The sequence below is a fragment of the Trichosurus vulpecula genome, chromosome 9 (genome assembly GCF_011100635.1).
Source record: "Trichosurus vulpecula isolate mTriVul1 chromosome 9, mTriVul1.pri, whole genome shotgun sequence".
NCBI classification, from domain to species: Eukaryota; Metazoa; Chordata; class Mammalia; order Diprotodontia; family Phalangeridae; genus Trichosurus; species Trichosurus vulpecula.
Genome location: NC_050581.1, coordinates 4,304,584 through 4,325,648, shown reverse-complemented (window position 1 = coordinate 4,325,648; position 21,065 = coordinate 4,304,584). Strand labels below are relative to the sequence as shown.

Here is a 21,065-nt window from a genome sequence, read left to right as displayed (position 1 = left end):
TAGTTCGGGGCATGGAGAGTTTGAGTTGAAGAAAATGTGCTATTACATGTGTATCTATAAACGTGATAACTCTTCTGATAGATTTTAAGTTCTCTGGGGACAGGAACTATTTCACTTCTGGCTTTGTATCCCTAGCACCTGACTCATAGCACCTAAGAAATGCTTGTTAATTGATTGATCCATAGACCCTTTCCTGGTCAGCAAAATGGGGCCTGGCAGGAGGTGTGGATCATATGGTCTATAAGGTCTCCTTAAGCTCTAGAGTCCAGGGGTGGGGAATTTGCAGCCTTGAGGCCACATGTGACCCTCTAGGTCCTCAAGTGCAGCCCTCTGACTGAATCCAAACTTCACAGAACAAATCCCCTTAATAAAAGGATTTGTTCTGTAAAACTTGGACTCAGTCAAAAGGCCATATTTGGGGACCTAGAAGGTCACATGTGGCCTCGAGGTCACAGGTTCCCCACCCCTACTCTAGACCTATGATCTTATGATCCCATAAAAAAAGGATAAAAGTCAGGAGTGGAGATACAGATTTAACTTGCATACATAATTGAAAGCAGAAATTATGATAATGAACGAGTACTCCTAGAGAGATTGTGTTAGAGAGACAGAAAAGGAGAGGGCCAGGGACTGAGGAGCTGTTCTTCAGTGTATGTGAGGACTAAAGAGGAGCCAGGAAAGAAGTAGCTGGTCAAGAAGTGCCCAAGTATGTGATGGCACAGAAGGGAAGGGAAGAAAGAGTTCTAAGAAGATGGGGATATTCAGTAGCATCGAATACTGCCAAAAGTTCCGGCAGAATGAGGACAACTGGATCTGGTTGACTAAGAGGTCATTAGCAACCTCGGAGAGTAAAACTGCAATGGAGTGAGGCTGAAAGCCGCACGGCAAGGGTTTGAGGAGTATGTGGGTGGTCAGGAGGTAGAGGCGAGGAAGGCAGATTCTTCTTTTGAAAAGTGTGGCTGTGGAAGGAAAGGGAGAGATGAAACACTAGCCTGAGGGAGTAATGAGGTCTAAAGAAGGCCTTTTTAAATGAAAAAACATTTAAGATTCTGAAAAATGTGAGCATGGTTAGAGACAGAGGGAGAAATTAAAGGCTGAAGAGAGCTTTCTGACTTTCATCATCTCAGGCCCACACCCCAGGATGATTCTAATTTGCCAAAATCTTGATCTTTGTGAGATTCCTGCAAGCCTGTGAAGATCCCTGCTGACCCCCAAACTGCATCTCCTCTGGATTTCCCTGGGAAGCCTGGTGAGGGCAGAGGAGGCATGGTCCTCTGCTCTCAGCTCTGGAGGAGGGAGGGGGTTAGATGGGGAAGAGGAGGGCCTGGGGACGGGGAGCCTACGATTCCCCCTGAGAGCAAAGCAAAGGAAAAAAGGTAGGAAATTACTGTTATGAATGGCAGCTGGGCATCGGGGTTTGTTGGGGGATTTAAGTCCACTCCCAAGTCTTCACAGTTCTAGCAGTTAAATGGCATGGTGGGTAGAGTCCCGGACTTGGAGTCAGAAAGGCCTGTGTTCAAACAATCCTTCCTCAGATACTGTGTGAGACCCTGGGTGAGTCCCTTAATTTCTCTGTCTCGGTTTCCTCATTTTTACAATATCATGTAAGTAAAATAAATATCACACGAATAGAAGAATATTATATAGTAACACCACAATATAATCATCTACCTTCCAGGGTTGTCGACAAGGATCAAATGAGATGATGTATGCAAAGTGCTTCGCGAACTTTAAAATGACATACAAACGTTAACTATTATTAATCACCACCGTCATCATTATTATTCCATTAGGGGACGAACAACGCTTCACTCTGAAATATCGGGAGTGAATTCGCCGGGTAGTTTGCATCTTATTTGCCCTCGGTTTATTCAGTGCCAACATCTCCCAAGTACCAGGTCTCTCCCCAGGAAGCAATGCCCCAAGGAGAATAACGTTCAACATAATACTTAGAATTGCTCTTCTCCCTCTACCTGTTGAGACCACTGGAGACCACTGCCACAGACTGAGGGTGAAGAGAGGGGTGGGGGGCCATGCGGGGATTTCAAGTCCAAGTCATGCTTCTGGCCAGAGAGTTTGCTGACAATAGTGATGGAAAGGAAACACAAATAAAGGGAACTGTGGAGGAAGCAGAACCAAGGAATGACTAAATTCAACCTGGGATCTTCTACTGACATCCAATACCTATGGCATGGTTGGCAGAGTGATGCTGTGGCCTGATTGTTGAGAGATGTGGGATGCAGACCTTGTCCCTTCCAATCCACACATTCTAGGTTCTAAGGTACCTTCCAGCTTTGACATTCAACCTTCTAAGATACCTTCCAGGTCTGACATTGCATGATTCTACATTCTACAGTGCCTTCCAGCTCTGATATCCCATGATTCTATGTTCTAAGAATCTTCCCAGCTCTGACATTCTATGTTCTGAAGTACCTTCCAGCTCTGATATCCTATGTTTCTATGTACTAAGAATTCTTCCATATTCAACATGCTTTATTCTAAGCTCTGACATGCTATGAGCCTAAATTCTAAGAATCTTTACAATGATTCTACGTTCTATATCCTGTGTTCCAAAGTCCTGACACTCTATGAATCCTGACATTCTAAGAATCCTTCCAGATTCAACATTCTATGTTCTAAGGCTCCTTCCTGACATCCTATGCTTCTACATTCTAAAAACCCTTCCAGCTCTGGCATTCTATGACTCTACATTCCATGGATCCTTCCTGCTCCGCCATTCTATGTTCCCAGTTGCCTTTCTGCTATGACATTCTATCCTAGGGTTTCTTCTAGCCTTCACACTCTCTGTTCTCTGATCTGATGTCCCTTTCAGTTCCAAACCTTCAGGAGAAGTGAGGCTATGGAACAGGTAAGCCTTGTAGAATGCTGTGAAGCCGGTAAAACTGGTCTTCCATAAAGCAGCATGCATGCCTCCATCCATCCATCCATCTATCCTTCCTTCCTTCCTTCCTTCCTTCCTTCCACTCTTCCCCAGGTTTTGTTTCCTGCTGCCTTTTGGTCTCACCCTGTATTGGGAATCAAGACGGGCTCAGCACTTAACTCAGTCAAGCGCCCTTGAAGAGCTTGGCCTTTGTTTCCTTGATTAAATTAGGATTCCTTGATGACCTCCTTGCCTCAAGGGAAAGCCTAGTTTAGGTGGGTGTGAGTGACATGTTTGTGACATCAGAGGCTTTTAGACCATGTGGGTTTAAGTCTCATTTTTGTGACGATTTTAGGTCATGTGGGTGAATTGCATGTATGACTCACCTTTGACCCTGAACAAGATATATAAACACAGAGGCTCGCTTTCTCTTTTCGAGCTCTGAGCTGCAGCAGGAGTGGCGTGTGACTTTGAGCCAGTCACTGTTATGAGCTTGATGCTTCTCTGGTAACTGTGCATTGAGATTCAAATCAGACAAGGTCTGTCTGATGATGTTTGTAATCTGTTTGTATCTGCTCTGAAGTTCAGGGTGTTGGTTTTTCTCCCTGAACTGAGTGAATGATATTTGTATGCCGAATTAAAGCAAGATTGTTAACCCCTTAACATTGCTCTCCTTAGTAAAGCAGATCAAAAGAACCTGGGCTTGCAGCATTCTGTGAGCTGGTTGTTGTTGGTTTTACGCAGTCACAGTAGCTGCTAGGCGGATTGTTGCAACACACCCCCAAGTACTTAGGACCTTATCAAGTCCCAAGTATCCCCATCTGCCGGGAAATTCTCTGATCCATACTGTTTCTCATTGCTGGAAAGGACCTTAGAGGTAAATGAGTCTATGTTTCCTAGCAGGGAAACGGAGGCCCCCAGTTACACAGCTAGTAAGTACCTGAGGCAGATTTGAACTCAAGTCTTCTCCATAACGGTAATAATCCAACGTTTATTCCCATACCGTATGTAGGCGGCCTCTTTAATCTGCTTCTGTGTAGGGCTGCTGTAAATCCAGGGCCAAATGAATGCAACACATCCAACTGTACCTGATGCTGACTCTGTGTGTGTATGTGTGTTTGTGCGTGTGTTGAAGGTGTTTGGAGGTGAAGATGTAATTGGAGTTGAGTCCAGTGTGAGAGAAGAGAGTGTTAAGTGTGGGGAGCAGGAATCCAGACAGACTTACCTGTAAGGACTTGAAAGTACAGAAGGAGATTAACTCTGCCACACTGAGAAGGGCCTGGAGGAATCCCACTCCTCATCGGGGGTGGGCAAAAAGCTACAGACTAGGAAGAGAAATGCCTACGGTGCTTTTATAGGATCATATATTTAGAACTGGAAAGGGACCTTAGAGATCACCGAGCCCAAATCCCTCATTTTGCAGAGCAGAAAATTAAGTCCACCCGAAAGGGCCGAGCAACTTCCCCAAGGCTATACAGGGAGTGAGAGAAGTGAGATTTGAACTCAGATCCTCTGATGCCATGTCCGATGAGCTTTCCACACAGTCAATTCCAACAGAACCTAGGAGGAAGGGATTAGAGGAATGAAGATGTAGACCTTGAAGGGAACTTAGCAGCCACAGAATATAAACTGAGGTAGAGAAAAGTTAAGTGGCTTGCCCATGGTCACACAGCTAGTATCTGAGGCGGGATTTGAATCCAGATCTTCCTGACTCCTAAAGCTAGCATATGCACTATCCACACTGCCTCTCAGGAAGTAGAAGAGAAAGAACCCAAGAAGGAGATCAATTCATAGAATCGCAGCACACAGAATGTGAAGGACAGAGAGGACATTAGAGCGCCGTTGTGCTAAGGAACTTCAGAGTTGTGAGACCTGGGACCATATCCTGCTCCGCCGCTTAGCTCCTGTGTGACTTGGGGAAAGTCAGTTTGCTTGTCTCCAATCTTCCCATCTGTGAAATGAGGGAGTTGAACTGGATACCTTCTAAGGTCCCTCCTCCCTCTACATCTGCGATACACAAAAACGAATACATGACATCAAACCTTGCTGGGATCTTGTAAAATACATCACAGACCATGGAAGAGGCTAGGGGAGAGTACGTGGGGTTTCAGCCGTAGGCATGGTTATATATAGCGGAAGGAGCGCTGGACCAAGAAGGCCCAGGTTCAAAGTCAGGCTCTGTCTACTAATTGAATCACTTCACCTCTCTGACTCTCTCCCCTCTTCAGCAAAATCGGGATAACAATGTTTGTCCTCCCTGCTGCTTGGTCTCCCTGCCTCCCATTTTCTACCCTCCACTCAAACGTCAAATCCATCTTCCTCACACACACACCCCACCACCCTGCCCCACCCCCGACTCAATGAACTCCAGGGGCTTCCTTTCACCTCCACGATCAAATATAAAATCTCCTGTTTGGCATTCAAAGCCCTTTATAGCCTGCTTTTCTTATCTTTCCATTCTTCTTACGCCTTACATCCCTCACCCCTTACACATACTCTGTCGTCCAGACTCTGGGGCCATTTTCACCGGCTATCCCCCATGCCTAGAATGCTCCCTCTTCTTATCTCTTCCTACTGGTTTCCTGGCTTACTTCAAGTCCCACATTCTTTAAGAACACTTTTTCAATCACTCCCTTTAATTCTAGGGCCTACCCTCTATTGATCATTTCCAATTTCTCCTGTACGTGGCTTGTCTGTACGTAGTTGTTTGCATGCCATCTTCCCCATTATACTGTGGCCTCCTTGAGAACAAGGGAGCTATCTTTTACCTTTCTTTGCATCTCCAGTACTTGACATGGTTCCTGGAATACAGTAGGTGCTTAATAAATGTTTATTGACTGACTTACTCACAGGGTTGTTATGAGGACAGCATCATACAGGGTGGTCCTAAAGTCTGGACACACGGGCAAAATGCATATTTTCAAGAAATGAAATGAATGCCATTTTCAACAACATTTTATTTAATTGGAATATTGACAAATAACACCTTCAATGTGATTTCCATCGTTTGTGATGCAAAGGTTGATGCGCTTTGCAAGATTCACGCGAAGTTGATGCGATAACTCCACATTGCCGTCCATTTTAGCACATTCACTCTTCATGCGTCGGTCAAGTGCGTCGCATCTGTGACTTTCATTGAGTGCACCATCTCCTTTAGCATACCCCAGAAAGAGAAGTCAAGGGGGCCAAGGTCTGTTAATACTCTAAGTATTTCAAAATATGTGTTTTTGCCTATGTGCCCAGACTTTAGGGACACCCTGTATTTTACATATATACTATATAAAATTATACAATCAGGTATAACATACATAATACATTAGGTAATTAGAGTATGTAATATAATTACGTAATTAGGTTATATAATTATATGTGTGTGTGTATCTAGATATGCTGTTATTAAGAACAAGAAGGTCAAAACTGGAAGAGACCTCCTAGATCAAGCCTCTTCCTCAACCCCCATTTTAACAGAGAAATCAGACCCAGAGAAGTGACTCTCTCCAGGTCATGAATGTAATCATCAGAAAATACGGGAAGAATCCAGGTCTCTTGACCGCCCTTTCCCCTCCCCCATGCTTGCTGTTCACATCTTCGGACACACAAGTTTACACGCTAACTTTAAGCTGTTTCAGTGCTGAGGCACATCCTCAGCCAATTCCTGGGTGCCTAGGCACTGGATAGCAGCCCCCAGCACCACGCCCTTTCAAGCGTCTCACCAGTTGCCCTCATCCGCCTCTTAGTTTTCTGCAGCTGTGGATGCTCCAGACCCACCTCCTTCAATTGACGCAGGTAAGTAAGCCCTGTTCTGGGCCTGCTGAACTCTGAGATAGAGCAAGGAGGAAGACACTCCTACCTTCTCCCCTGACCCAATCCCCCTGCCCTGGTCCCCCAAAGGCAGCCTCTGTACAACAGAGGAAAAGATAGAGACTAGAATCTAGCAAATGCAGTGTTTTACACACTATTTTTTCCCATGAAACGTATTTGGTCATGAAATATATTAATGGAGCCCTAAAATACTGATCCAGGATCCCTGAAGGCATGGAATATCTCTGTGATAAGGGAGGAAATTTGGAACAAATGAAAAGTTTTCATTCCAGCATGTAAAACAAGCCCTTGGGAATAGATTGAGAGTTTTCCATTTAATATTTTCAAAGGAAAAAGATCACTGGCATTGATATTTCCTCATGGAATCCCCATTCATGTTACAGAAAAAAAAAAAAAGATTGTGTGAGTCGTAGTATGGAAAACTGGTTTAGCGGCCAGAACACTGGATTTGACTCAGGAGACCGGGATTCAAGTTTCAGTTGTGTGACCGTGTGACTGTGGGCAACTCAATTCCCTTTTCTAAGCCCCAATTTCTTTATCTTTAAAATGGGAATGGTAATACCTGGCTGTTGTGATTAGCCTGTATGAAGTACTTGTTTTGCCTGCCTCACAGGGCTGTTGTGAAGAAGGCCCTTTAAAGGCCAACTGCCTGCCAGTAGCTAACATAATAGTAACCTTTTGATTATAGAAATTTGTTTCCAGGGAACTCGGCTGGTTTTCTCTCTCTCCCCCTCTATCCATCACCAAGGACAGAGCCGAGTCCTCTGGGGACTTCTTCAAGCCGGATTTGTTTCCACAGGTGCCTTCCGAGGGGTATGTAAGAAAATTGACCATTTCCCTGAAGATGCAGACTATGAACAAGATACAGCAGAGTACCTGCTGAGTAAGTTTCTCCACTCTCCTGTTTTTCCTGGGGCGGGGGGAAGGGGAGAAGATGAGGGAAGGGATGGCAATCTGCCTCTGGGTATATGAGGCTAACGGTACCGCTAGTCCCCATTGGGTAGTTGGAACAGAAATAGTTTGTTGTAGTAGAAAGAGGGCTGGATTTGTAGTCAGAGGACCCTGAGTTCAAATCCTGGCTCCTCCATTTACTTCCTGTGTGCCCTCTCTGGGCTCCAGTTTCCTTATTTGTAAAATGATGGCCCAAATGGCCTCCAAGACACTCTCTAGCTTTAAATCTTTGATTCCATGATCAAAACAGAGAGGCTAAAAATGACCTTAGATCCTTGAAGATTAGAACCGAAGGGCCCTTTAAACAGAGAATAGTAGGGCTGGAAGAACCCTTCAGACATCGAACATACAATACTGGAGCTGGAAGTGACCTTAGAGGACAGAATATTAGAAGTGGAAGCAACCTCTTAGGTCCTCTAGCCATTTTTCAGGCAAGAAAACTGAGGCTGGAAGAAATTGTTTCCCCAAGATCACATACTGAGTTAACGACAGAGCCAGTTCTCTGGGTCCCCAGACTCTGAGCTCAATGGTCTACATGAGTCTGTATCATAATCTACATTACGCTGTAAGATTTTACCTAAAAGTAGACCAACCTATAGCACAGCCTCTCTGCTCATCAGATATGGAATTGAGAGATAGGGGCTGTTGGCAATGATAAACATGTCACGGCTGTGGCCTCTCCTGTTTCTTGCCAATAAATGTTGTTCCCCTACAGAAAATCAGGATAAAATAGGCCCAGAAAGAGCCCTGTACTTTGGGTCAAGAGATCTAGGGTCTAACTCCAATGCCAACATGATTCCCTGTTTGACCTTGGACGAGTCATATCCTTTCTCTGGGGCTCATTTCCTTCTGTTATTTAAAGGGATCTAAGGTCCTTTCACCATGTAATATTCTAGGTTCTAAGACCCTTCTCATGTCTAACACCATGTTCTATGACTAGGGAAGTGTTATGGCTTCCCTTGACCTTGTATTTCATGTTCTTCGGTTCGCATAGTCTGCGACTTCAACTTCACATACAGCCGGTCTCGGATCATTACGCAGTTCAGGGGCTTCCCCCAGTTCTCTCTAGGAAGCAACTTGACTCTCACAGGCCATTAGGTGCCAGTGGGCCCGCTGAACGGTCTCTTCCGATTCTCTAAGTTCATTTCTTTCCATCGCTTCTCTTGATTTCAGAGAGCAAAATCGAGACATCTAATTGTTTCTTGACTTCATCAGTTACTGCAGATTTCCTCAAAAAGTGTTCCTTTCATTTTTAATCACCAGAATTAGATGATCACAGGAGTGGTAAATAGGTGTGTGATTTTTTTAAATAGTCTAATGAGGACTCAAACCTGAGTAATTTAAATTGAAGACAGTAGTTATAGCAAAAGAGTAGTTCGTGGAATTAATTACCCTTCACCCTCATTTTCAAAGCAGGAACCATAGCAAGCCCAATTAAAGGAGCCTCAGAAAACATCTGGTCCCCTAGTTCTTGTTAACAGCTCTGAGTGTTTTAACAACAAGCTTAGGTGAGTTAACGGTGTGACACAGTGGCCAAGAAAGCTCATACAACCTTAGAGGCTACAGCAGGTAACTCAGTGCAGTTTAATACGAGAATTGGAGTCAGAGGACCTAGGTTCCAACCTCAGACAAGAAATCCCACCTCCCCACATCTCGGTTAACTCATCCACAAAATGTGGGGGTTGCACGAGAAAGCCCCCAAGATCTTTTCTAGATCCAAATATATCATCTTCTAATTTAACAAAAGTCATGGTTTACAGAATAAAGGAGGTCAGAGTTCCTCTGAGATCCCTTACCATTCTATAGTCTGCGATTCTAGAATATGACATGCATATGGCAGCACGGGCATTGGATTGAGAATCATGTGACCTGGTTTCAACACTTTTATTATAAAAGCCCCAAACATTTACATAATAAGTTGCAATTTTTAAAGCACTTTCTACATTATCTAACTGGGCCCCTAGGATGACTCCTGTTTTCTGAAGTAGAAGAAAATTGAGATTGAGAAAAGGCAAATGACTTGCCTAATATTGTACAACTAATCAATGGCAGAGTTAGGATAAGACCCTAGATGTGGTCTTAAGATTATAAATCTAGAGAAAAGATTCTAAATCTAGGGCTGAAAGAGGCCCAAGAGATTAACTAGCTCAGGATTCTTTCTTCCCCTATACTGACTTCTCCCAGTCATTTTAGCTAATGAGGTTTCTCTGTTCAGGAAGAGAAGAAAAGAAACACAGGCTGGAGAAGCTAGTAAACATGCCTACCATGCCTGACCAACTATTGGAATGTAGACAGGAAGCAGGATCAGAATACCCAGAATGGACCCTTCCCCCCAACTCTGCAGCCCCAAGCCCCCACTGTCTGGACATGAGCCATGTTAACATGCAGGGCCCCATTAACCCTGATTGGAGTTGTGCGCTGTCCTATTTTTGTTCATTTGTCTTGAGAGATGACATGCCGCCAAAGTACATTCTGTATTTCTTTTTAAATTAAAGTTAATTATAATTAATATTTTAATAGAAACATAGAATTTTCAGAGCCAGAAGGGACTTCAGGCTCTAGGACAAGAGCATTAGAGCTGAAAGGGACCTAGGACATGGAAAATACAACCTTAACAGTTTAAAGGGACCCGAGAGACCGTGTAGGAGGCTATGAATGAGAGAATATCCAGGTGATGTCCAGGTAGGGAATCCGAGGCATAGAAATGATGCTATAAAAGGATCAGTTAAAGAAGTTAGAAATATGTGCCCTGAAGAAGAGTTAAGGCCTGATAACCACCTAGTTATTTGACGTGCTATCATGTATTTGCCATCATGAGGTATCCAGCTCATCCTGCTTTGCCCCAGAAGACTGGGCTAGAAGTAGCGAGTGGAGGATAAAGGGAGGAAGATTTGGGTTTTCTATGAGGAAAAACTGTCTTTCTTTCGATTCACATTGTTAAAAGTGGTTTCTTCCTCTCTGGATGGCTTCAATCAGAGACTGAAGGACCACATGTGGAGGATGGTGTGGAAGGGATATACTCAGGTGTTTAGTCTAGCCTCTTCTGCGTCATGAACCCTTTGGACAATGTGGTGGAGTCGATGTTCCCCTCCTGAGAATAACGTCCATTGCCTATATTTGTAATTGAAGAAAATGCTAAATTTCAGTTGGAAGATAATGAAAACAAAGATACAAGTTTTTCCCATCTAAGTTCCTAGACCTCCTGAAAGTTGTAGACCCCAGGTGAAGAAACTCTGGTCTAGGCGATCGCTAGTCTTCATTCCACCATATTTCCAATTTCTAGATCACATGATCTAGTCCTGGCCTCTCATTCTACAAATGAGGAAACTGAGGCACAGAGGGATTAAGTGAATTGCCAAATGTTAAGAAATGAGTTAGTGGAAAAACAAGGGTTAAAGGCAAAGTGTCCTGACTCCCAGTATTGTGCACTTTCAATATCACATCGTCTCCTCAATTTTGCTGGGTGGGTTTTTGAGAATCGCCGCTAGACTCTGCCAGAGAGCCCCTAGGATACGGAGCTATCAGTGCTGCAGTGTTAATGACGCACATACCAAATGTTTGTGACCTCATCAGGACCCTGTGCCAGGTATTGTTAACTAAAGGGGCCCCCAAAAGTAGTTAGAGGGATTTCTGTGAGAGCCACAGAGCTAATGAAAGGAAGAGGAGCCGAATCCATACCCCCAGGGCTGTGCTGAATCGATCACTCTGGAGCCAACTGATATTTTTCATCCTACTGGCTAAGCACCAAACAGTCAATCCAATTCAGTTCCTGAAACAGTCTAAATAGCCAGATGTGAGCTGTCTGAGAGACCAAATTGGATCAAACATTTTGGGAATCAATCATTTCTTTGGCACTCAGCCAAGACAACCAAAAAAGATCCCCCTAATCAACAGGAAGATGGCTAATTCAAAACTCCAGGAGACCTTCCCTGATTAATCCTATCCCGCTTCCATCACCCTTTCACTCCACATCTCCTCGGTGCTTGCACAGTCATTGGGTGGGGAGGAGGGAAAGGAAGAATGAAGGAGTTGCATATACCAAAGTAGAGTGTAAGTTTTTTGAGTGAAGGACTACATCCCCATCTCTCTTTTTAAACCTATTCCATTGTGCCCAGCACAGAGTTTAAGACTTATGGAATCAGCAACTCAGAAAAGACCTCAAAGATCATCTTGCCTATCCTATACCTGAGAATGAACATCCGTCTGCAACATTTCCAACAAGTGGCCATCCAACTTCCACTTGAAGATATTTCCCGAAGAAGAGCTCATTATCTAACCAAACAGTACGCTTAATTGTTGGGCAGCTCTGAGGGACAGAAAGTCCTATTTTTAATTATGAACCAAATGTGGCTTCTCTTTAACTCAATGTAGTTTCATTGTTAGCAAAAATAAATATATAAGATAGATAGATAAAAATGTTTAAAGGTGGGAGGGCATAGGTTATGGGGTCAAAGTTTAGTCTGAAGACAGAAGAGTCAACTGGATAGCTTTTCCAGGGCCCCTCCAACCAAGAAATGCTTTGGTTCCTTCTGGACAGCATAGGTTACCCAACATGAATCTCTGAGGTAAAACATATATTTCTATGGATTTTTCCAAAGAGATTTATTTGTTGGAGCAAAGCCAGTCTTCCCCTAGAGGCATTAGAAACACAAGTGAAAGCCCAAGGGAGTAGCATCCTAGAAATATGGGGCTAAAAGGAGAGAAGGATCAAGAAGCAAGAGAGAATTTTTCCTTCTTTGTCCCCAAAGACACAAGCAAACCAATAACCAGAGCTGATTTGCACAAACTCCAAAGTTTGATGGAGCAGATTCCTTTTCAGACAGAGGTTGTTCTGGTTAACTTCTGAGATTCCTTCCAAATTTGAGACGCTATAGAGTGATGCTTTCTGCTTCTAAGAGACTTTAACCTGGAATATGCAGATAGGTCATATTATTATCGGAGTGTTATTGGAGTAACTACACGGTGCAGTAGATAGAACATGGCCTGGAGTTAAAAAAAAATCCAAGTTAAACCCTACCTCAGATACTTACTAGCTGTGTGACCCTGGACAAGTCATTTAACCTCTACTGGCTTCAGTTTCCTTAACTTGAAAATGGTGGGGGGAGGGGAATAGGAGGAGTTAATAATAGCCCCCACCTCCCATGGTTATTGTGAGGATCCTATGAGATAATAATTGTAAAGCGCTTGGCACATATGAATGTCAGCTGCCATCACCATCCTCATTATTGTTATTAATATTAAAATTATTATTAAGATCAGTGGGCAGAAGTTACAGGGGGCAGATTTTAGCTCATCTTGAGAGAGAATTTCCTAACAAGTGTTAGGTAATGGCTGCTTTGGGAGGTAGTGAGCTCTGCATTTCTGGGGGTCTTCAAGCAGAGAGGCTTCACGGCCACTTGTCAGAGGTATTTTATAAGATATCCATGTAAGGGTTGGATTAGATGACCTCTGAGATAATCTCTTTCTATCCTGTCTCTCTCATTTATTCCCACTTCTCCCTTGAACCCACCCAGCCTTTTTTCTTCCAATTCGCTTCATTGACATCCTGCATTTATACTCTCCTTTTATTATAATTGTGTCCCTGCCTTACCTTCTGTACTAGACTATTAGTTCCTTGAGGGCAGAGATTCTCCATATCTCCAAGGCCTACCACAAGACCTCCAGAACAGGAGATGCTGAATTGAATGGACAAGGCAAAGACAGGACCACTGCAATGGTAGGGTGCTATCATCCAAAGAGCACGGTCTTAGGACCCAGGACCTCCAGGGTCAATATTTCTCATCTCCAATACTTGCTGTTTGCATTACCTTGGGAAAATCATTTCATTTCCCTGGTTCTTGTGGCAAATCACTACAGTGTCATTGCAAAAATAAATAAATGAAATTTAAAATTTCTTTAAAAATGAAAAAACTTTAAAAAATAAATAATATAACTAAAGACCAAAAAATGGAGTCGTAAAGAGCTGGACACAACTATAAACAACAACAGTTCCCTCTCCTATAAAGCGGGAGTAATAGCACTTGAAGGACACGTGAGAGACGGGACGTTACAGTGACCAGAGCGCTGTCCTGAGAGTCAGGAAGATCGGAGCATCCGAGCCTCACCTCTAATCGAGAGAAGGAGCGGCAAATCAATGCGACCAGTACTCCTAAGTCACCAATGCCACCATTTTACAGATCGGACTGGACCCATTCAGTACCGTCACATCCTGCAAGAGGTGAGGACTTGGTAATGTCATGGACAGAGCGACGCACTTAAGAGTCAGGAAGACCTGAGTTTGGATCTGGCCTCGGACGCTTACTGACTGTGTGACCGTGGGCAAGTCACTTCATCTCTCTGTGCCTCAGTTTCCTCATCTGTGAAGTGGGGACAGAAAGAGCTTCTACTTCACAGATTTGGTACAATCCAGTTAGATAACATCTGAGAAGTACTTTGCCAAATCAGAAGCACTATATGAATGCTAGTTGTTAATACCACTATCACTACTATTATTATTATGTTTGCTAGCTGTACAACCATAAGCAAGTCACCTAATCTCTCAAGCCCCTGGGTGACCCTCCAAGACTAGGATTCTTTGCCTCCTCATCTGTGCCTCCTGGCTTCCCTCAAATCTCAGCTAAAATCCTACCTGAAAGAGGCCTATTCACTGACTGGGCATTACCTCACTCAAAGTGAGAACCTGAAATGGCCTTAGCCTGAAAGGACCAGGGTCTCCCATCACATCCCGGGCCATCTCCAGTCATCCTGGTGAATATCAGGCCACTGAACCCAGGTGGCTCTGGAGGAGAAAGTGAGACTGGTGACCTGGCCCAGCCCTCCCTCGCTCAAATCAAAGTCACATGCAAGTGGTGTCATCATTTCCCTCTTTTAAAATGAAGGACAAACACAATGACCATTGTTAAAATCCCACCTCCTGCAAGAAGCCTTTCCTGATCTCCCTTAATACTTGTGTCTTCTCTCTGTCGATAATCTCCAATTTATCCTGTATAGGATTTGTCTGTACATAGGTGTTTACATGTTGTTTTCCTCCATTAGACTATGAAATCTTCAAGGGCAAGAAAGATTTCTGTCATTCTTAGCATCCCCAATTCTTAGCACAGAGCCTGGTATGCTATAGGTGCTTAATGAATGCTTATTGATTTGACTAAGTTTACTGAAAAAGGTACCAATCTGCTTAACAGAGAAAGTGCCCCATGGAGAGCTCCCTGTAGCAATGAAAACAAAAGTCTGAGACAAAAATGAAATAAAACATATGAAATAAAGTACTTGTATTCCCTCCTTCACAAGGTTATTGCCAGGAAGATACTCTTTCAATTTTAAAGCACCACAGAAATGTGAACTATTTAATACCTTATCTTATGGTCTTTTGCTTCCTCAGAACCTAGCTCATACTTCTGTATGTGGTAGGTGCTTAATAATGATCTTCAGTTTAAATAAATCAAAGTTTCCAGTGAGAGGTCATGTTATCTTGAATCCTGACTCTCCCGAATTGCTCAGTGCAGCCTCCTCTGATCCTCTCCTGTTTCCTCCGCACACACAGGGGCTGTGAGAGCGTCCAGTGTCTTTCCTATTCTCAGTGTGGGACTGCTGTTCTTTGGGGGACTCTGCGTGGCAGCAAGCGAGTTCTACAAAAGCAGGCACAACGTCATTCTCAGTGCGGGGATCTTTTTTGTATCTGCAGGTAAGTTCTAGCGCCAGGGGAAGCTGAGGAGCCTCCTTGTTTATCAGAAAGACCTCAGACACAACCAGGCAAAGCCCACTCGCCAAAACACAGCCTCTGCTGGAGGCCAAGTAATAGGGCAGATGGAGTCAGAAGTCCTAGGCTCAAATTCCAACTGTGATACTGGCCACACAACCTTGGGAAAGTCACTTCGCCTTTTCAGATCTCAGTTTCCTCTTCTATAAAATGAAGTAATTGGATAAGATGGTCATTGTCCTTGTCAGTTTAATGACTCCATGAATCGTCCTTCTAGGATAGCGTGGGGAGCCTTTTTTTCCTAACAAGAGCCAAAGTTCCACAGGAAAAAGTACAATTGAAGGCTTTCTATAGAAATCAACATAATTTAGTGTTATTTTTTTTCCTGAAAGACACATAAAACATCCAACTCATTTGTCAAATATAACAAATGCATGCATATGCACACAATGCACACAGACTTTGGACCTAAAGGGTCACGGAAGGGTGAGCCAAAGAGTAAGGCTCAAAAGATAAAAGGGATAGGTGAAGAGAATGGGAAAATGAGAAGTAGAGAAAAAAGGAAAAGAAAAAGACAAAGGAGTAAGGAAAAGTGACAAGGAGAAAGACAGAGAGCGTTAGAGAGGCACAAAGAAGACAGAAAAGGAAAGAGACTCAATTGTTCTTGAGGTAAATATTAATGGAAGGTCATCTCTCACCGTAAGCTTGGGCTGTAGACTTCTTAGGGAGTGCTTTTTATTACCTGATTAGCCATGTTTCTATACCTGTTCTAATGCATAAATCTTTAGAGAATCTAACCCAAACAGAATAACCCCAACAGCATATCGGGAAGGAAACCATACTGAGCCAAGGCAGCAGTGACCAGAGCAAGATGGCGCCCAGAAAACAAGAGGAAACCCAACCATGAGGCTGCATCTGGCCCTGGGTTAAAGGCTCCACAATGTTATACTAAGATATGACAACCTAGTCAGCTTAATGATGCTGAGGAGCAAAGTCTGAAGGTCCCTCATATTGGATATATTGGGTTGCCATATTCATAACGTACAAAATAATGAGAAAGTAAGCTATTATCATTACCCCATATGGTAGTAAGAGAGCCAGGAGTCAAATGACCGGTATTCTTGACCTCACCTTGATTTATTGTACCATGTTGTCCAAGTCATGCCTTCTCCTGGGCTCAGTTTGCTTATAAGGCCGCTCAACGGCATGCTACCAAGTCATTTTCTCTTTTGAGCTTCAGGTTACTGGCTAGAAAAATGTAGGGGTTAGACTAGACCTCTAAGGGCCCTTCCAGATCTAAGATTCTCTGTTCTATGTTCCAATGTTCCTTCCAGCTCTAACAGTCCATCGCTTTATACTTGCCAAGGCAATCTAAGGACATATCAGTGCTTCCGAGCTGTACTGACATTCTCACCATTTCTACCTTATTAAATCTTCCAGGGAGATCCTATGCATAAGCTGCTAAAGGACTGTCAGTCCAAAATCTAAACCTTTCATCTTTAGACTAAACAGACACCTGGGGAACATTTATCAGTATGAGAAATAGTTCACTTTCTTTGTTCTTTGGGATCCTGTTAGCTTCTTCTGCATTCCTCAAAACCTTGGACTGCAGACTTGAAACATTTTCCCCAACATGCCTCCTTTTGGGAAAGTCTCCCATTGCCACATGACTACAGGGTACCCTAAGATTCACATAATACCAGAGCTAGAAAGGGCCAGAGAACATAAGACCATCAAGCCTAGAAGGGCTTTTAGAGGTTACCTAATGCAAAGACTTCATCTTACTGATGAGGAATCTGGGAAACAGAAAGAAGTGACTTGTGAAAGGTTGCACAAGCAATCAGTGGCAAAGGCATCCAAGAGTGGTAGAAAGGACCCTGAATTCAGAGTCAGATGACATAGGTTCAAATCATGGCCCTGTCACTTAATAGTTGTGTCTCCATGGGCAAGTCACAGCCACTCTCTGGGTCTCAATTTTCTCATTTATGAAATGAGAAGAGATTACATCAATGGTCCTCTATTCCCCCCACTCAAAACTGATAATGCTATAGCTCCAAATGAAGTCATCTTTCCAATCTGTAGGCAGCCTGACTTAGGGACCCTCAACTTATAAACAACCGACAAAAAGCACAGATGGAGTCAGGTCTGGAACTCTTACTAGCCAATGGACAGTTGTGCTTTGTTCCTCATTTCACAAATACCCTTACCAAGAAAGGTAGATTGAAGAGAGTTTGTGTGTGTGTGTGTCTGTCTGTCTCTGTCACACTCACACACACACACACACACACACACACACACACACATCTGCTAGCCTCCAATGTCACCAAAGGACTGGAGGGGTACGCCTATTGGCCCCAATTAGGACACTGACTATGCTGTCCCTAAAAAAGTGTGACATGGTACAAAACAAACAGACTTCAACTTTTTAATGGTCTAAGTAGTTCTCCCCGGACTGGCTAGAGAGTCCAATTAGTAGATATAATGTCAATTCTGTAGGGAAATGCCTTCCAAGTTCCACAGAGTCATTATCCATGAACCTCTTGGAACACAGATTGGTGTGAACAAACAGATTAGGCATGGTAGAAAGCACATTGTACTCTAAATCAGGAGGACCTGGCCTTGAGTTCAGGTTTGGACACAAACTCCGTGACTAAAGCTGTCACTTCTCTGTGGACCTCTTTTTCTGTACCTATAAATACAGGATGACTCCAGATGATCTCGGACATAAGATATTCCAGCTCTCATGTTCTAAGTCAACATTACCCAAACCAGTTTGATCATAGAACACTTGGGGCCTGAAAATATACTTACCCCCCCCAAAAAAAAAGCTCCACATAAATACTGACACAGGGAATTCAGGATCAAAGACACCACTAAAAGAGGGGGATGGTTAGGGAAATCTGGGAGCCAAATAAAGAAAATTAAACTTATTTCACGCCTAAAAACACCTCATAAAAGTGTTTTGATAGACACATAATTTTATATTTAATATTTTCAATGGAGAAATATTGCTAGCATTAACATTTTCTCGCATTACAGGGAAACGCTGTTCTAAGGTCATAATACTGTAAGATCTCTATTCTTCGGGTCCTGCTAGCCCAGTAGAATGAAAGTTTCTTAAGGGCAGGGACTTTCTCTTTACAGAAGCATTTGTAGCTTACTAGCAGCTGCTCATAGGTCTCTGGTCCTTCTCTCAACACACTTACTATTAACGTTTCATAGTTAAGTTTAGCAAGGGCACTTCTGTTTCCTATAAAAAGGTGCATTTTTCTGTTCCCTTCTCTTAGGATTAAGTAACATCATCGGGATTATAGTTTATATCTCAGCAAATGCTGGAGACCCTGGCCAAAGTGACTCCAAAAAAAGTTACTCCTACGGCTGGTCCTTTTATTTTGGAGCCTTATCTTTCATCATTGCGGAGATCGTGGGTGTCATCGCCGTGCACATATACATTGAGAAGCACAGGCAGATCCGTGCCAAGTCACATTCTGAGCTGCTGAAGAAATCCACCTTTGCCCGCCTCCCACCCTACAGGTACAGGTTCCGGAGGCGATCCAGCTCCCGGTCCACAGAACCCTGCTCCCGAGACCTGTCCCCTATCAGCAAAGGCTTCCATACCATCCCTTCCACTGACATCTCCATGTTCACCCTCTCCCGGGACCCCTCCAAGGTCACAATGGGGACCCTCCTCAACTCCGATCGAGACCATACATTTTTACAGCTCCACAACTCCATTCCCAAAGAGTTCAAGGAGTCACTGCACAATAACCCTGCCAACAGGCGCACCACACCTGTCTGAGTGGACCTTGGCCCTCTGCCCTCTGCCCAGTTTTTCCCATGCCCAGTGCAGCCTTTGGGGGAAGTGTACAGAGGTGTCTGTCAGATTGCATGGCATAGTCCCCGTGATGGTATTACCAGTGAAACCCTTGTTTATAAAGAATAAAACCAAATGGGCCTCAGCCCTCCCCTCCAGTCTTTATTCCTCTGCCCTCCTTTCTGAGACAGTTTCCCTTTCTGAGGTCTGAGCCTGAAAGCCAGCCCTACATGACCAATCATTTTCTGGGTCTCTCAGTGCCAGATGTTTCCTCCTCTTTCTTCATTGGCTAGAAAGATCTTGGCCTTCTTTCCTCCTTCATCAGAAAGGATCTGGAGGAGTTCCAAATGGATTGTGGGAGGGCTCCACCAATCATGTGAATAGGTGTATATCCCTATCATCCATCCACACTGAGCCTCTGCAGATCCAGTGACTCGGAAGTTCCACCCCAGGGGGAATCATTAACCTGATAGTTACATGTTACGAGAAAATTGCCTAGAAATCAAGAACGTCCAAGCACTGACACGGCTAATGTCATGAGCGCTTGTGTTATTAAAAATGTTGCCTTGTTGTAACCGATTGAACTGGAGGTGTTTTGTTTCTTCCTTGTCTTTACTGAACAAGTTGTCCTCTGGAGCTGAGGACCCAGGCATTCTGAAGCCGAGCTCCTACCAATCACCTAACCCATTCTGCTTAGCCTAATTAATCTATGGCATTCTATTAACAATAACCCTTTCCATGTGTCAAACATTTTCTCAGCCCCTGCCAAGTATAGGGACCTATCCTAGGTCCTGAAGGTAGGAGATAAAAATGAAGAGAATGCAGTCCCTGCCCTGAGGAGGCTAACAGTCCAGTATCAATCAACAAACATCTATCAAATATTTACTGTATGCAGAACACTATTAGGTATTGGAGGGGGAATACCAAGTAGAGGCCAAACAATCTTTGTCCTCACAGAATGCATAGTCTAGGAGTAGTTGGCGGCTAAAGCACATAAATAAACACAAGACGATTTGGAGAAGGAGAAAGGGAATATGGTGGGCAAGGCACTATTTTAGGCATCAGGGAGATAACAACTATAAAAGCAAATTTTTACCCTCAACAAACTTCCTTTTTACTGGAAATAATAAAATAGCTACCATTTATATGGCTCTTTAAGGTTTACAAAATGTTTTTTGTGCTTAATTTCATCTGAGTCCTGAAATAACCCTAAGAGGTGTCATTAATGTAAGTAGATTAAGGGACTGTTTTTTAAAGGATTTCTGACTTGCCCAGCATTACACAGCTAGTAAAGGCCTGAAGTGGATTTAAAATCGGGTCTCTTCTTGACCCCAAACCCAGTACTCTATCTAGCCTATGGCCTCCTTCAACTCTACACTTTGAATTCAGAAGATCTGGCTCTGAAGCTGCCTGCGACAAGCATTCTGCCTCCTCAGGTCTTCATCAGTGAAGGGCAAGGATAGGGCTAGGAATCATTGAGGTGCCTTCCACCTCTAACATCCTGTGATTCGTGAAGTAAATAGGGGTAGTACAAAATACTCTGGGGGGGGGGGGTCCAAAGAAAGAAAAGTATTTTTTGATGGGAGAGGTGGTATTTGGGAAGGAATTATGGAAGGCTTCTTGGAGGTGACATTTAATTTGGGACTCAAAGGATAAATAGAATTTAAAGAGGTGGATATGGGGACAAAGAGGACATGCTATTTCATGTATTAGCTAAGACACAGAGGTAGGAAAACACATGAAGTGGGGGGGAGGATGTCAAGCAGTTCAGTTTGACAGGCACAGAGGGTTCCTGAAAGATTAGAGTAGATAGGCAGATCAGCACCAGATTATGGAAGATGTGGGATGCTGATAGGGAGATGAGATTGGTGTTTATCAGTAGGCAACCTGAAGCCCTCCTC

The 21,065-nt window shown here is 43.6% G+C and overlaps 1 protein-coding gene across 1 annotated transcript; it reads left to right on the top strand.

Moving 5' to 3' along the window:
• Nucleotides 1–2,860: 2,860 nt before the first annotated feature.
• CACNG3 (calcium voltage-gated channel auxiliary subunit gamma 3) lies at nucleotides 2,861–19,748 on the top strand. Its single transcript, XM_036738302.1, has 5 exons — nucleotides 2,861–2,869; nucleotides 6,619–6,667; nucleotides 7,503–7,586; nucleotides 15,195–15,335; nucleotides 18,638–19,748. The coding sequence occupies exons 1-5, from the start codon at nucleotides 2,861–2,863 to the stop codon at nucleotides 19,147–19,149; spliced, it is 795 nt and encodes a 264-aa protein (XP_036594197.1). The 3' UTR covers nucleotides 19,150–19,748.
• Nucleotides 19,749–21,065: the final 1,317 nt, after the last annotated feature.